At 41.5% G+C, this 17,347-nt stretch overlaps 1 protein-coding gene across 1 annotated transcript in view; it reads right to left on the minus strand.

Moving 5' to 3' along the window:
* The window catches only part of ARHGEF38 (Rho guanine nucleotide exchange factor 38), a 66,878-nt gene that overhangs the window by 28,019 nt on the left and 21,512 nt on the right, over window positions 1-17,347 (minus strand). Inside the window, exons 4-8 of the mRNA XM_074993485.1 lie at window positions 13,419-13,566; window positions 10,296-10,313; window positions 2,894-3,093; window positions 2,292-2,425; window positions 559-663 (exon numbers count right to left, since the gene is read on the minus strand). Coding sequence (XP_074849586.1) covers window positions 559-663; window positions 2,292-2,425; window positions 2,894-3,093; window positions 10,296-10,313; window positions 13,419-13,566 — 605 coding nt within the window. The remainder of the gene's footprint in view (window positions 1-558; window positions 664-2,291; window positions 2,426-2,893; window positions 3,094-10,295; window positions 10,314-13,418; window positions 13,567-17,347) is intronic.

Genomic DNA, 17,347 nt, shown 5'->3' on the forward strand with positions numbered 1-17,347 from the left:
TTGGAGGTTAGGCCCATAGATGGCTATTAGCAAGGGGTAAGGTATGGTGCCTAGCCTTTTGTCGAAGGCAGGAGATGGATGGCAGGAGACAAATTGCTTGACCATTGTCTTCGGTTCACCTCCTCTGGGGCACCTGGCACTGGCTACTGTCGGCAGACAGGATACTGTGCTAGATGGACCTTTGGTCTGACCCATTATGCCCATTCTTGTGTTCTTAATAATAGTCACTGAATCACAGACCATTTCTGTTTCTTACATTTCTTCAGTTACTTGTCCATCAGTGCAAGGTTTTTTCCTAGATTCGACCAGGTTGTCGTACATTACTCAAGGAACAGGGTTATCGCCATTCACCATAGCAGATTATTCCACACCATTAGGGCTCACTCAGAAAATGTGAAATTCATCTTTTTTTAAAATTTTGGCTGCATTTTGAATCTATGAATGCGCGCAATGCCATTGTTGATTTGGTCTTACGTGCCACTGTGAGAAGTGTGTGTTCAACTATTCACATATATGTATTGTGTGTGCCTAGCTCATATGGGTGTGGGATATACCAACCTGTAGATGTTGTAGGGAGAATGAAATATTCTTCACACAAAATTTCACAGTCTTTTCTAAACTTCTGAATAGTTTTCCCTCTTTATTAAAGGTCTGGTCTTTCACCTGAAATAGACATTTATGGAATGGTTATGGCACCAGTGGACGGCTTGCCTAATGAAAGGAATGGCCAGATACCTGCTAAAAAAAGCTGAAGAGAACCCCTTTAATTCCTCTCTTTGAAATTGGATCACTGTTTCTCAGTAACTCTTCCAAACCCACCTATAGTTATCAAGTGTAGAGAGAAGAAAAATCAAGAATATTGGAATCAAGTATCAGAGAGGTAGCCGTGTTAGTCTGTAGCTTTGAGAACAACAAGAAGTCTTGTGGTACCTTGTAGACTGACAGATATTTTGGAGCATAAGCTTTGGTGGGCAAAGACCCCCTTCACCAGATGAAGGTCATTGAAAGACTCAGCAATGTGCATTGTGAGCTGTTTCAGCGTCCAATCACAGGAGCGCGATGCTGAATCTTTAACAAATGCATCTTTTTTTTTTCCAGAGCAATTCTCAGGTTTTTAGAATTCAACCAGCGTTAACAAAAACAAACAGTAAACAGGAAGGTTTACACTGAATAAAAATCATTTCCCCTCTCAATCAGATTTCACTGCATGGTTATTTCTGATGTTGCAATTCTATTAATCCTCCAGTCTGCCACTGAGTTTCCTAGGAAAAACACAAATATTTCTGTTGTAAAATTTCTACTGTTAAAAAAAAAAGAGAGAGAGAGAGAGAGAGGGAAGTTACGGCAGGGTACCTGGGAAGGGAGAACTGTCTCCTCAAAAAGAGGCAAACAGAAAAATGGTATAAGCCTACAGGTAACACTCCAAAGGGCAAATGCTCTTGTATAAGCAACTATAGTAAAGTATACAGTGTAAAAACATTCAAAAGCACCTCACTCACATAGGAGGTTGTGTCCTATTGACTTTCATTGAGACATAGGCTCCTAAGCACGTAAGATACTTTGAAGAAGGGCTTGAATATAAAGAATTAAAACTCTTCTTTATAGTTTAATTACCCTAATTAAATTATTTATCAGGATAACATTTTCAAAGCACTTAACTACTTATGTGGCTAAGTTCCATTTTCAAATTTGGTGCCTGATCTCTGTGGAAGTCAGTGGGACTTGGCTTCTTAAATGACTTAAGAGCTTTTGAAGATTTTTCCCCAGTAATTATTTTAATAGGCCTATGCAACAATAAAATAGTGTTTGAATTCTTTGCCTTCAGCATGCTTTAGCAGATTGATTTTTAAAAATGTATAGTCATCTAATCATTTTGACAGTCAAAGATTCCTGTGCATGTAGGGGAAAGTTAATTCCCCACACGAATTAGCATGTAAGTTTCGTTTGGTGGTCTTGGTGTACTGGAGTTTGAATGATACTGAATAAAATGCACAGAATGTGCCCTCCGGAGTTATTCTGCCACAACAATTTCTCCTACCAACCCATCTATTAAGGGTTGACCACCAGATTAATTTTGGTGTGAAGTCCGGACCAGTACCTCTTTTGCAGCAGGTCAGAGGTTTGTAGAAAAGGCAAGATCCAAGAGAAAAGATGGAGCACTAACACACTGAAAGGTCCCCCTTTCAATCTACAGACATAATATCTTTTCATCTTTGATGTGACTCACTGGGAGTACATGAGAAACACTATATAACAAGTGACATTAAAAAGTCCTGCATGCGTAAGTGTACCTGAAGTTGTCCCCCTGTCAGAATTTTCAGATGGCTAGTAACCCTCTTGGATTTCTTGCTAATGGAGTGAATATTCAGTCTGGAAAACTTCTCTTTAAGAGACTCTTCTTCATCATTCTTCTTATACTTCAACACTGCAGACAGAGAATTTCACAACACTGATCATCAGTATTCATGGGGCTCTAAAACAGCTCAGCACTCTAACATAAGACCACTTGAGCCCAGAGACTTTGATGTCCCATGCTGTAACCTTGTGTGAAAATGCTGCACTGCCAGTAGTGCAAAGCGGTCATAAAGTTAAGGCTTAAATGTGGCAGATCTTTAAAAATATCTTTATCATTATTTATTAGTTATTAGCAGTGTTAGCAGCAGCAATATTATATTATATTCATTTTTACATTTTTTAAGTCTATATCCCTAATGTACCTGGATATTTGTTTTTAAGTTTGAAGCTACAATCTATATACCAGTTGTGCCTCTCAAAACACTATCTGTGATAACATAATTGGAGCTGAAACCATCTCCCATAATCATCAGCCAAAATTACCCATATATGAATACATTTAAAAAAGAGAAAGAAATATACTGTCACTGTTCCCTACCTAAATCTTTCCTTCTTTTAAGTTCATTGATGTTCACATTAATGTCTTTTACAGCCGCAAAAGCATCTTGCAGTGCCTTGTGGTCAGGGTGGGAAGCAGGAGTTGAATTCAAGAGCTCACATAGTAACAAGGGGTATTTCATCACACGCTGTATTGGCTTGATCATCAGGGATCCCATGTCCATTAAATTTGGTTTTCCTCTAGTATTTAAACAAACAGAACAGTCATGTAAGATGGAAAACCCTGAAGGAAAAAAATACTTTAGTTCTATCTACTCTTTGCTCCTTTTTAAAATCTTCAGTTGGAGTTTTAACTACTGGAGATGTCAAAACTAGGGCCAAGTTTTGCATTCATTTACACAGGTGCAACTCCCACTTAAATTGGGAGATAAGGAGACACATTCAATGGGGGACCCTGGGGTGAGGTAGATTTAAACTTCTTTCTGACTCTCTCAATATGAAGTTATACCTGGTTAGATTTTCTAAGCCTCATATACCCTTACCAGCTTATAATTTCTACATGACCTCTGAATTGGGCCCATTGAGGCTAAAGGAGTCTGTATGGTACAATATGTAACCAAGGAGCTGGGAGAGGGATGCAATAGGAAAAATAACTAGGAAAAAGAATGTATTAAGGCTGGTATATCACGCTTCATTTTGCCATGTGAAAGCGCCATGAGTGCAGCATTCCTTATTTACACCCTGTGCAAGTCTCTGCTCTACAGCCTTGGCTGAGAGCATCTGACTTTTAGCTCCCATGGTACAGCACAGGGCTTTAGCCCCTAAGGTTGCAGATTCATTCCCTCCTGCCGACGACCTGGGTGCGTCGGCATTACACTGGGTTCACAGTGGCACCACGGACCCATACTAAGAAGGGGCCTCTGCCTGCTCTGCTTGCACTGTACCCTAAGACCCCATCTGCTCACTGGCTCCCCCATCCCCCTGACCACCACTTGCTCCTCTCAGCCTTCTGAGGAGTCTCTCCACACTCTGGCTCCACCCATCAGCTCATCTCTGCCTTCTGGCCAGGCCCCAGTGCACTTCTGGCTTTCCACCACCTCTTGGGGCCCACCAGTTTCCCCAGAGCTGAGCTGCTTAGGACTGGTGCAGATGCCTGTCCAGTCTGTGCAGTTGGGGCTGGTACAGTGCACCAGGCTTGGCTGGGTACCTCCAGGCAAGTGGGTCTTGAGGGAGCCTGGCCAGGGCAGACCCTGGCTTGGCTGATTGCTCCTGAGATGCTGGAGCAATTCCCTGCCCTGGGACCTGACCTGGTAGCTCAGCCTGGCAGACAGTCACCTCACAGCAGGACTGGTGAGTATGTCCAGGAGGAGGCAGGTCATGGACGAGTGGATCTCTGGAGGGCCTGGTGTGGGACACTGGGCTGTGAGGGTGTGGGGAAGATCTGTGTGTTGGAGCATGAGGGAGTGGGGGCCGTGTGTACGGTGCTGGACAGTTGTGGTGGGGTTGTGGGTGGGTAGTGCTGATGTGCCTGGTGCTGTGCATTTGTAGCAGGGACTGGGAAGGAGCTGGGCATAGCAGGTCCAGGGGGCCTCTGGCCATAAGCAATCAGGGGAAGAGGTTCCAGTTTTGGGCAGGGATCTGTTGGGTGTGGCATGAGCCCAACCCTAAGGGGAAAGAGCATGCTGTCAGCACAGGGCTGGGTGGGCCCTTGTGCACCTGGCAACTCCTTGTAAAGAGTGCCCTCAGACTGGATGGGCGGAACAGGGCTGCCCCAGCCATGACGTGCCCTGGGCCACCCCCTCACTCCAGGGATTGACCCCTCTCACCATCCATGGGGGCTCACAAATATGCTTGGTGCCTGGCCCACAGAAGGTTAATCCATCCCTGTCTGCAGCAGCTGAGTAAAAAGGGCTTGTCTGTCTCTTCACACAAGATAGTGTTTCCAGGGGGAAAGAGAAGGACACCATGTATAAGGACTGTCTTGTGGGTCTGCACTTTACTGGAGGGAGAGTACTATTGATAATAGTGTGAAGAAGACAGGAGCCCTGACTGTAATGCAGCTTCTCACGACAGAAACGCAAAGCAGTCCTTCCATTAGCTCCCAGAGAAAGAGTTTGAGAAAGGAAAAAGGCTCTGTGAGATTAACTATATGGCTGTGTCTGCACTAGTAAGTTCTTTTGGAAAATCTGGCCCCTTTGCAAAAGAACATACAAAGTATCTACACGCAAAGGCCGCGTCTACACTACAGCGATCTTTCGAAAGATCTCCCAGAATATCTCTTCCAGTAGCTCTTCTTTCAAAACAGCATGTCCACACACATTAAAACGGTTCAAAAGAGCAATCTGCTCTTTTGAAAGAGAGCATCCACCCAGTCCCCACTCTTTTGAAAGAATGGGACAGGGTTTGAAAAATCTGGCACCACGAGGACTGCTCTTTTGAACAAAGGTCCGCCATGCTTACACATGCTTTTTACTGAAAGAATCTTTTGGAAATGGGCATCCTTCCTCAGTTGGGAGAGGAAGAGGGCCTCTGGAAAAAGAGCTGTGTTCTTCAGAAAGAATTGGAAAGAATGCAGTTTGTTGTTTCGGAAACAGGCCTGATATTCTGAAAGAACTTGCTAGTGTAGACATGGCCAAAATGTGCTCTTTCTATCTAAAATCAAAAGAATGTGGCTTTAATTCTGGAAGCCCTCTTCTGCTCCTGGATCAGGAAGAGACCTTCTTTTGAAAGATTCTTTTGAAAAAAGCTTGTGTTTGCAGGCCCTTCTTTTGAAAGAGTAGTCCTCATTGTGCTGGATTTTTCAAGTCCTGGCCTGTTCTTTCAAAAGAATGCGGCTGTGTGGACACTCTGTATTGAAAGAGTGGAGATTTTTCCAACTGCTTTTTTTGTGTGTGGACATGAGCTTTTGAAAGAAGTTTTTTTTGGAAGAGCTCTTCTGGAAGAACTTCTTTTGAAGGATCGCTGTAGTGTAGACATAGCCTATGAGATTCAGGCCATGTCTACACTACCCCAAATTTGCATGCCCATTTAGAAGATTACTAATGAGGCGTTAAATAGCATGCCGCTGGCCATGGCTCTTCAAAATTCCCACTCTTCGCTACTGCGCAGCTCATCCAGACAGGAGCCCTTTTCGAAAGGGCCCTGCCCACTTTGAAATCCCCTTATATGCATTTCAGCACCCCATTAGTTATCTACGAAATGGCCATTTGCATGGCCATTTCGAAGATTTGGGCTAGTGTAGGCTAAATCTCATAGGCTATGTCTACACTACAGCGATCCTTCAAACAAAGTTCCTATGAGCAGACAGGAATAAAGAGATTTTGAAGTTGGCGGGGTCCTTTTGAAGGACAAGCTGCGTGGCAGAGAAAAGCAGCAATTTTGAAGAGCCGCGGCTGGCAGCATGCTAATGAGGCGCTGAATATGCATTTCAGTGCCTCATTAGTAATCTTCAAAATGGCTATTTGGCCTAGTGTACATGTAGCCTGAATGAGAGGTGAGCCAAAATGTCTGAGCATGGGGAGGGACTGGATTAATGGAAAATAAAGGGAAAATAGAGGAAACACTCACTGACTACTGCAAACTACCAAAGAAAGAAAGAAAAATTTTTCCTTCAACTTATAAAAATATACTGGAGCACTCTTGACTAAGTAATTATTTGGATGCCTTGACAAAGAGACATCTGCATATTTAAGCCATCTCTCATTCACAGGCACAAAGTATAAAAAGTCCTGTATGAAAAAGGAGTTTTAAAAGTAAATGTTTTTAAAGCCTCTTGATGTCCCCAAACCTTTTCATCATTTCTCGTCTGCCTATCCATGTATCCCGCATCAAATACAAAGCTGTTTTCCCTTCTTTCAGCTTCTGGCAGTAGAAATAAAAATAATCTTAAATTGTTATTGTTTACACTGAAAAGCCCCATGAATGCAAATCTTTTAAAAGCTTTCTCCTGAATGGAAATCTTCAAGTGTCTTCTCTCCATACAGTTGCATTTTGGTCAGCCACCCAAGTGATAAACAGCCCTCTGTTCACATATCTGCATGACACAGTCTAGCAATATGGTTTACAAGATAGTAGGTTTGTTATGAGATGACGACTCCCTGCAGCACCAAATGCCACAAAGTTCAACTCACCTAATTCTACTCAGTAAGATTATTTTGTGATAACCACTCTCCCTAGATTAGTCCCGTTTCTAATATACCCCTTAAGAACACAATGCAGCCAATCAGAACACTGCCTTGCCACACAAGTTAAACAGATTTGTAATGACTTGACTTCTTTTGTGGAAAAAATTAAGATGATAATTCATTTGTAATGCTGCTGCAGCCACATGGTCTTATCATGGATTTAGAAGTATTTTAGTGCCAAGTAGCTGCACGAATCTCATTGACAATCGTTGCTCTTGCTTTACAGTCACGTAAGCATAGCTGGTGTAATTGCATCATGTTCCACTGCATACGCTCCACACTGCATGCATCAAAATAAAGTCACGGATGGCAGGGATGAGTGGGTATCAGGCATGGCTATGTACATCTACATAGTCTTGTTGATAAACTGTGAAAAATATATAGCAGAAGCTTTAGTATCTGGCACCGCTGGAGAACAGGGATTGCTGGATAATCAAATGTGCTGGTTACTGGAGCAGGGTCACTGGCCCAGCTCCACTGGCCCAATTGGTGCTGGCCCCAGCTAGGCAGCCGGCCTGGGAACCAGGCCCTGCAGTCTCAGGCCTGGCAGATGCCAGTTAGCAGAACATGTTGGTTATCTGAATGCTGGATAACACAGCTTTTGCTTTCCAATTGAGTGTTAAGTCTGGCTTACTCTCCTTATGAAATATATAAGTTCACTGTGGTATACACAGGTTTAACCTCTCTCATCTGGCATCCTGGGGACCTGACCATAGCTGAATGAGAGAATTTGCTGGACCGTGGGAGGTCAATATTGTCTAGCACATTACCAGCCCTTCTACTCCAGGACTGTAGGCTGTAAACAAACTTTATAGGACTGCAGGAAACTTGACCACGCCCATGGACATCTTGCTAACTAAGATCATGCTGGACCACAGGTGTTGCCGGACCAGAGAGTGCCAGACCAGGGAGGTTCAACACATAACAGAAAACATATTAAGGTGGAATTAGGGTCACTTTAAAGTTTAAACGTTTTTATTGTTGTGTGCTTTTGACATAACTTATAATGTTACTTAAACATTATTATTTTTGTGTGTGCAAATTCGAAGTTTCACAAAATCTGTAGGGCAAAAAAAATCACTATGGCACATATGTTGTCTTTTACATGCACACAACATCAGTGACATCAATGAGGTTGTACAGATAAAAGTGAGGGAAGAGTTTGGAGATATTTAATTGTCCAGCTGGAGTAACCCATCCAACTGATGGCTAAGTGTGGCATGGTTTAATGTTTTCCCTGTTATACTACAATGCACAGCAATCTGCAGCCACACAGTTCCAGTGACCTCAGAGATGCTTGGGGCAAACAACAGTGTACTTTCTCAATCAGGGTAAACCAGTTATGTAGGGCAGAAAAGGAATCCCACTGAGGCCCTGCTTTTCATAGGCTGACAGACTTCATGGCCAGACCATCCTGACCATCTAGTCTGACCTCCTACACATTGCTGGCCACAGAACTGTCTTCCCATTGCTACAAAGCAAGGCCTCAGTGGTGGCTTTTAACCACAGTCCTGAAGAAAGAGTGACATCACACTGCAACACGTGAGAGAAAGTATTTGTGGTGCTCCCTGCACAACCTACAATATTCCTTAGCATCCTTGAACACAAGAACTGTGATTATGTCTGGGTCTTGCACAGGAGACTGTCTTCTTACACCTGTTTTAGCCACACAAGGGACAAGCAGAATTTGGCCTCTAAGAGGTAACTGTTATGGATAATAGATCCTTCAATTTTAACTCATAATACAGTGTGTTTCTACCATACGTTCTTTGAGGAAGGAAAGTGCTATGTTAATTTCTGATAGTGCAGTGCAAGTCAGCCTGACCAGTTCTCACTATTCCTACAATCAGTGTCACCAACTTGTCAAGAGTCTAATGATATCTGGTATTGGAGGGGTAACCGTGTTAGTCTGGATTTGTTGCTGTTACTGATATCTGGTGTTTCCTTAAGGCTAGTGGAGTCTTGGTGTAGCTTTAGGAAAGAAATAGAGAGAAGCTTGAAAACATTAACTCTACAGATTCAAACTGCAAGAAGTAAATGGAAAGAACTCAGAATTTATTTATTTATTTTTAAATCTCAATTATTTTTAAGATTTCACAATCTTATGAAAAGTTGGGAACTGGCTATACTGCATAAACACACACACACACACACTCATGCTTTCAATTTTTTCCTTTTTTTTCAGAACTGTAACCTTAACTTACACTTTTGTTTTTTAAATGCGAGGAGTTTAGCAGAGCAATTTTAGCACAGTGACATAGCCTTACCTCTTCTCTACCATAATTGATATTTTTGCCTAGGATTGTAATTTTGGTGTGTTTTTTTTCAGTTAAAACTCTTTCTTTTCTCACCCCTATCCCAAGATGCCTTCAGATTTGGCCCATTTTTATGGTCTTGGGTTTGAGGGTCTCCCAAAACTACAGTATAGATATCTTCCCTTCTTTATTGCCTTATTTGGGGCATGAGACACAGTCGTTACCTTGGAAATAATTTTATTCTTACAGAGTCTAGATGAGCTTCCAAATCCAATCTCTAGCACTTGGCTCTTTCCAGTGCAAGTCTGGGATTTCAAAGGCCAGCACTGTTGGTTTTTTGGAGCAGCATGATTTAGAATGACAGAAATACATCTGATCCGAAGGGAGGCAACAAAATAATGGACTCTGGAAGGACTGGGAACCAGACAGAGTAGTTTCATAAACCAGTTTTGAAAGATATTGGAAAGCAGGTATACAAGTGATTAGAAAAAACAGAGAAATTAAATGTCAAAGGGTACATCTACACTTGTCAGGGGATCAACCAGTCAGGGTGGATCTTCCACGATTCAATTTCACATGCAATTTCACACGCAAAATCACACGCAAAATCAAACTATCAGGGATCAACAGTCGCCCTCTGTGCTCCTCATTATCACAAGGAGTAATGGTGGTCCATGGAAGAGTTTCTTCCGTCGACCTCCCTTAGTGAGGACAGTCAGATAAGTCGATCCTAGATAAGTTGATTCCAGCTATGCAATTGTGGTAGCTGGACTTGTGTACATAGGATCAACTTTCAGGTCTTGTGTAGATGTGCCCAAAGACCTTATCACCCAAGTCTAGGAGAAATCTAATTTCTGTTGCTGCACAGGATTACCTACTTTGTAAAATGAAGTTCTTGTAAAATTTCCATACATGTAGCTTTAAATATTTTTAACTTCTGGAGATCATTTAGATTATTTAAAAAATTTTTAACAAACAGAAAAAAAATGGGTGTGATACTTACTCTTCCTCATAAATCTTTCTGCAAAAGAAGAAAAACATAGCAAGTGTTAGCTTCCTGCTAAATAAAAATATATACAAACTATGGTTGGAAATTCAGTGATATGCTTCAGATACACAAATCATCCATAACTGGCTAATCGTGTTAGGTTCTTCACAAAGCAGCCAGTGGTTACCAGTGAATCTGGTCTCACATCTTCCTGAAAGTTCTAAATGGGTAAGGACTTTAATAAACCCAGCTTTGATGATGAACTTAACCATTTCATAGATAGGTTTATATAGAGAGTTGAGGGTACTGTGCTAGCAATAATTAGTGTTGAAGTCCTAGTTACAAAATCACTAATAATAACAGAGGGTACATTTGTTAGCTATATTATATGTCCACTCTATTTTCTTTAAATAGAAATAAATTTTTAATGAAAGATTAACAGTCCATTTCAGTCTTTTTCAATATAAGCTCCCTTGTATTTTTATTAGGAGTCCTCTTTTTTTCTTTCAGTGAAAAGATTTACTTCCTGAAAGACTCCATAGATAAACTTTCAAAAGCCATCAACAGATGTGTAAACACTATGAATTTATACACTAAAAATATTCAGGGATGTGTGCTAGTGTTTTGAAAACAAATGCATATAGATACATTAACATGGGATACTTTATTAAAGGTATGCCTTAACACAAGAGAAGTTTGGGCATTGCACTGCATGGCATGTTTAGTGAAGACACATTGGATTTGGAAATTCAGCGTCTCTTCACACCTGACTCCTCTATTGTCCAGTGCTGAGCAATATGCCCTCGCAACGTCACCACCCACTGCCGACTGGCTGCCCACCACAAAACTCCACCAACTACAGCTGACTGACAGAGTATCAGGAACCTGATGTTGTAGTTCTGCAGTGACTTAAGCGATAGCTTTGAGAGAGCTTCTGATCCTGTTTTTGCCCCTCTCTTTAGTAATCAAGATGCTTCTGAATAAAAGTAGACAATCACCAGCAACTTTTAATATATACAAAATGATTTCCACAGGTTAAGATAATGCACAGTATCACAACGAGATTCTAAATTCTACCGAATTTACTAATGCTGAGGTCTTCAGCACATCACCTACAAGTTGGATGGCATTTCAGGCATGTTGGATACTCCTCTTCAGTGAGCATGCAGTCCTAACATGAAACTTTCTTAATACTACAGAATACAGCCAAAGTGCCTTCTAATATTTTACATCCATGTGCAGAATAAATTTTGTAATGTGCACCACAGCATATTCACTACTCATAGAAATATATGCTGCCGGATTTGAATGGCTGTGAGCACGCTGCATATCAGATGGGCAGCAGCTACAACTCTCCTGGGTGGCTGCCCAATGCACAGCTGCCATGGCACACCAAATACAGCTCAGCAGGGAAGCAGCAGTCCTATCCCGTAATGGTTTGGATCCAGTTTCAGATCTTTTTTAAATGTGGCAATACTCACACAGACAAAAATGCCTTTCTTTTTCAGAGTGAAATTTTGCAAGAATAACAGTTGTGGATGCCTCATGGTGTCTGTACTTTGTAGAAACTCTAATTAATTCCCCTTTGGGGGCTCTACTCTCTGTGGGATAGTAATAGACCCAGATGACCACAGCTATACATTTTGATTGTGTACTTTCAACTCCTTTTTTTAACTACCATTTCTGAAACTTACTAAAGTGGCTATAAAACTTCTGTTTGTCATCTTTAGTCACTGTAAACAATAAACGAACAAAACCCACAATGCAATACACTGAAGCTATGTCTACACTACAGGATTTTTTTGACAAAACAGCTTCCACACTAAAAATGAGTTCTGTCAACAGAACTCGGCACCTTTATCGACAGCCTTCTGTCTCTCCCCCACAAGGCGAAATGCCTTTCTTGACAGAATCTGTCAACAAAAAAGCAAGGTGGAATCTTCCAGGGGCCCTCTGTTGACAGACAGGACTTCAGCGTCAACAGGCAGCCCTGTCGGCTGTGCTTTCGGTCAGCCGTTCTGTCGAGAGAGAGGGAGGGGCAGTCCAGCCACTCTCTGTTGATAGCAGATTGCTTTTTTTGCTCTGCTTTTGTGTGTGGACATGATCTGTCGACAGAGGTTTTGTTGGAAGATCTCTTCTGACAGTAACTTCTGTTGACAGATCGCTGTAGTATAGAAGTAGCCATAGTGATTTTTCCCCATCAGTTCCTGGAAAAAGATTAAGGGTTAACCAGGTGGGAACAGAGGTTGGGGGCAGGGTTAAGAGACTTTGTAGTGATGTAAGTTAGAGGCACTTCCACTATGTAAAGCTTAGCAGAGCTCAGAAATAGGGAATCCAGTATAGATGCATTGTGGTGGTTTCCTCCCACAGAAGCATACTGCACTGGCCATAATCAAAGATAGGCCATTAGATTAGAGGGCAAAATGGAGATGGAAAGGAAATTTGGAGGTTGGGATCAAGATGTTCTGCATCAAGAGGTGAAACAGATTCACATGGCTGCATTTAGACTTCAGTTACATTATCCAGTTCTGAATAGAACTTCCCTAAACTTAGGAAATGAAAGCTGTGTGGAACTGAGCAAATTCACTTGCCATACAGTCACAGAATGTCGCAGAATGTCTTAAGTGTGAATTCTTACACCACATCACTCGTTACCTAATAGTACAATCACTTCTAATCCCTGTAGCCTAGAAAGCTGTAGGGACAGAGAAGTGGGAGTATGTCGTCAGAGAAATCAAATAGCTACCGTCACATGGCATTTTAATTCCAGTGACATTATTCTGTGCATACACATTTGACAGAATTACAGTAGATAGGAAGAGTGTGTGACAGGTCTTTGGGGAATCTGGACAGGGTACTCTCAAAACCTTTTATGATACTGCATTTCTCTGCCAGTCTGAGTACTGAAGCTAAAGGAAGAGAAACCTTCCTTGTGCTATTTTTGGCTATCCTAGAGAGAAATAAATCTAATCATGGCCCCTGGCTTGTCATCATTTCATGAACTCAGCGTAAGCCAGAGCTCCCAGCTAGCCTCATAAAACTCTGGATTTACAGGGGACCTTTCATCTATATTCATTTAAAATCTTCCCTGCCAGGCAGCTGACTACGGACGGAAATCATCATTTGAAAAGATCTTACTTTAAGGACTGTACACAGTGTTTTAAATGCTGCTTCAGCTCTTCATCCTTTTCATAGGATTCGAGCATGGTGTGTGCATCATCATGATGGTAGCAATAGATTTTATATGTGTCTTCTAGCTGGCCTTTAATCTTCAAGAAGACTTCTCCTGTTAAAGAGAAAAACAAAGCATGTCAAGCCAGACAACAGCATCTCAGAAGGTGTTTTCCACAACATTAGTCAAGAGCTTAAAAGGCTGGTTTCTACTTTTACTCTTCTTAGAAGTTACCTTGTGTATGTATGTGCATTATTTATTATATGTCTTTCTCCGTGGCTCCTCTTTGTCATAGCTGGGCACCATTATAACAGGTTGAAAGACTAGAAATTCCCTCAGGGAAAGATATGAAATGCTCTCCTACTCCCACTCTGATGCACCCAGTTACCTTGCAGTTTACAAGGGAACCAAACTTGGTGGTTTAGCTCTAAGCACAGTAATTTTCTTTCTGGTGCTTTTTCAGCAGCATATAAAGCTTAATGGGTTCATAACAGCAATAAAGACTCCAACCTCTTGTTAGTCTGTTTATTTTTTCTCTTTTTATGTATTTTGCATAAAGCTGAGGTAATAGCAGTTGAAACCGCGGATCAGAGTTTTTCCGCACATCACCAAGAACAAAAGAAGCGCTGTGGATTGGAGTCATTATTATATACCATTTAAATTAATATGAAACCACAATGGAAATGGATAAAGGAACACGCACAGACTCCCTTCTCCAATGCTCCTCAGCCTACAGCATTTTACCCTTAGAATTATATGTTGGATTTTCAAATGGACTTCCATTTCCTATTAAATATAAATGGGGGTTTGTGTGCCTAATTCCCCAGTAAAAGACAGTAAATGGAGTAGGGAAGGAGGGTTTCATCTCTTTTCCTGAGAAAAGAAATGTTATTGTTGTTATTCTAACCTTCAATAATGGTGCCCGGATCAACAGCAAGATGCAGCTTAGTATGTGCATCATAAATAATAATTATCGTGTGAACTACTGTATCAGGCATTTATACAAAAAGTACACCTGTGTGACAACCAGCCATATTATGTTCCTTTTATAAACAAGAAGGTTCCATTGGGGTTATGGTAACCATAATTTAAGTTAAGAGCAGAACGATACATTAATTGAGATCCATAGCCCCACTCACAGGTCAAACACAGTGCTGTCAGGTGCAGTGTATATGTTGCCTTTCAGCCTGACCTATGCTGCCATACCATAATACATTGTATGAACCCCTCTGTCTTGAAGTAAAAAGTGATTCTGTTTCCACAGTAACAACAGCTCTGGGTTTTTTTCCCATAGCAGTCAAGGTTACCTGGGCTATCTAGTGTGTGTGGCTTTAAGGTGTGAATAGGGGAACAACAATGGCTGAGATCACACCACCAACATTCATTTCACTTAAGGACCAAAAATCACTACTCCTCTGGAATCCTGTAGGCAAAAGTACTTGCATCACCTTTGTTCTATGTCCTGTGCACTAAACGATAACACCAACAGCTAGCAACCGGCATTGCAGATGGACTTTCCCATTAACCTTGTATAGGCCATTATTATGCAACAGTGCAAGGGAAACCATACACTCCTTCCCTGGGTCCTGTTCCCTTAGGACCTGATTGTCCAAGATACTGAATATTCACAGTTTCCATTGACTTCAATAGAAGCTGCCACTGCTCAGCACAACCGTTGGTGTAAACCTCTGACAAGAACAACGATTTTGTTTTCTGCACCAAAGATGTCAACAACAGGGTCACAATTCCTCTCCGCAGATTACCATATAGGATCAAAAATCCCACTCCAAGATAAATGTCTCTGCATTGGTACAGTTTGCCACTATGCCAAATTAATTCATTTATGGAGTTTATGTTGTTGCTAAATAAAAGATTATGTGGTGATTTGATTCAAAGAATAGGTCATTATAGAGACAGATGTATTTGGTAAGCCTAAAGTTCTGTTCAGTCCCAGACCATATGAACTGAGCCAACCAACACATATGCAGATAAATCATTATGGCAGCTTTAGTATAACATAGTCCAAACTGTTAGACTTTCATTGGGAATGGGTATTACTTCCAGTCTCAGTCTTCCAAGTAATCTGGGGGAATCCAACACTGACTGCTCTCCTTTACTGCACTGTAGAATGTTCTGATAAATTGGCCTTGGACATGAAACCCCAGCACGCCTTGAATGAGGGAAACCTCCTTTCCCCACAGCTTACAGGAGTGCTGCCTGTTCCTATACAAAGGGAGGGGGGTAAAAGGGGTCAAATGGTAAAATGAAGCCTTGCTAAAATTTCTAAAACTTCATATTCCTGTGACATCTAGTTACTACAACTGGGAGAGAAAAACGCACAGGAGAGAAGAACAGGTAAGTGCATAATCTCTGCTCAATTCACTCCAGAGGGAAAACTATATTGTATGATGTGTAGAATTTACTTGGGTAAGTGTATCTGTGCCAGGGATTTGCCCTGGTGTGACTACCTACATTGGTGTAATTACCCCAGTGCAAATTTGTCTGAGGTAGACATGACCTATCTCATTTCTGGTGTAAGACTGGTGAATTAGCAGCACTGCCCAACTTCATAGCCACTGGTTAGGTTCAATAGGGAGGTTGCACACTGGAAATTGTCTAAGTTCCATATATTTTTTTTTAGCTCCTCGCTGCTGGAGAATGGGTTAAAGAGGCAGAAAGTATTTTGGGAATCCTCTTTTGTTCCCTTTTCTCAGGGCAATTGTTTTGTTTTTGTTTTTTTTTCCCAGAGGCTTGATTTACATCCCTTACAGCAAATATGGGAATCCCAGAAGCAAAGCTATCTTCACATGTTAACCTTCTATAATATTATGACCATCCTTCTTCAGAAACTAAGGTCTCAGGAAGGACTCAGTCTTTCACCTTTCTCCATCTCTATACCATCCATTCTAGTCACTGACATAATGGGGTTTGGCCACCCAGCTGTACAAAACCAACATGTATTTTCAGAACTAACACTTATGTCCCTATTGCTTCCATGGAAATAGCTAAATACAATACCCTAATAAATTGATGAAATTGTTTGCCTTTTCTCCCAGACCCAGCAAAGACTCAAAACACTGAGTCTTTTTGCTGGGAAGGAAAAAACTGCCTGACAGAAGTCAACATTTTTTATTAGGTATGTGAGAATCACCATGATGCACAGTTATTGAAATACCATTCAACAGCACAGTCTCATCAAATTACATTTAACTGCTTGCTTTGGCAAACAGGATACACACTTACTAAAATCACTACTTTGGCCAAGCACCATCTGTGTTAAAATCTGTGGCAAATTACAGTTTTTCTCAATTCTCTTGCAAGCACACTAGGCTTCTCTATAGCATGTTGCTTCAGGCTTATGACTAATTTGGAAAAAACAAACAAATAAAAGATCTCCTAACTCCCCTTTGTTCTTTGTGCATAAACACTTGGTTGAGTACTGAGCATGGGAGGTGAGCACATTTGCTAAGCTATGTACATACCTTTCATTAATGTGAGTCTGCAAAGCTTTCTGAATTAAACTCAGGGTATGTCTAGACTACACGGAAAATTGACCTGGTGAGGGTCCACCTTACAGCGATCGATTTCGAGTGGCTGGTAGAGATGTACAAAATTCAACTATCTGGGGTCAGGAGACAATCCCTGTATTCCTGAACATCACAGGAGAAAGGGAATTTGATGGGAGATTTTCCCCAGTCGACCTGCCTCTGTGAAGATGGACAGGTAAGTTGATTGCAGATAAGTTGATTCTAGCTACGCAATTGCAGTAGCTAGAATTGTGTATCTACAATCTACTTACATGCCTAGTGTAGACCAGGCCTTAGTGTGAAGGGATGTACCAGGCATTTGATGCCTTCTTGCTAGAGGCCCTCCCACTTTGATACACTGTACCCAA

This window comes from Carettochelys insculpta, chromosome 4, assembly GCF_033958435.1.
Source record: "Carettochelys insculpta isolate YL-2023 chromosome 4, ASM3395843v1, whole genome shotgun sequence".
Classification (NCBI taxonomy): domain Eukaryota; kingdom Metazoa; phylum Chordata; order Testudines; family Carettochelyidae; genus Carettochelys; species Carettochelys insculpta.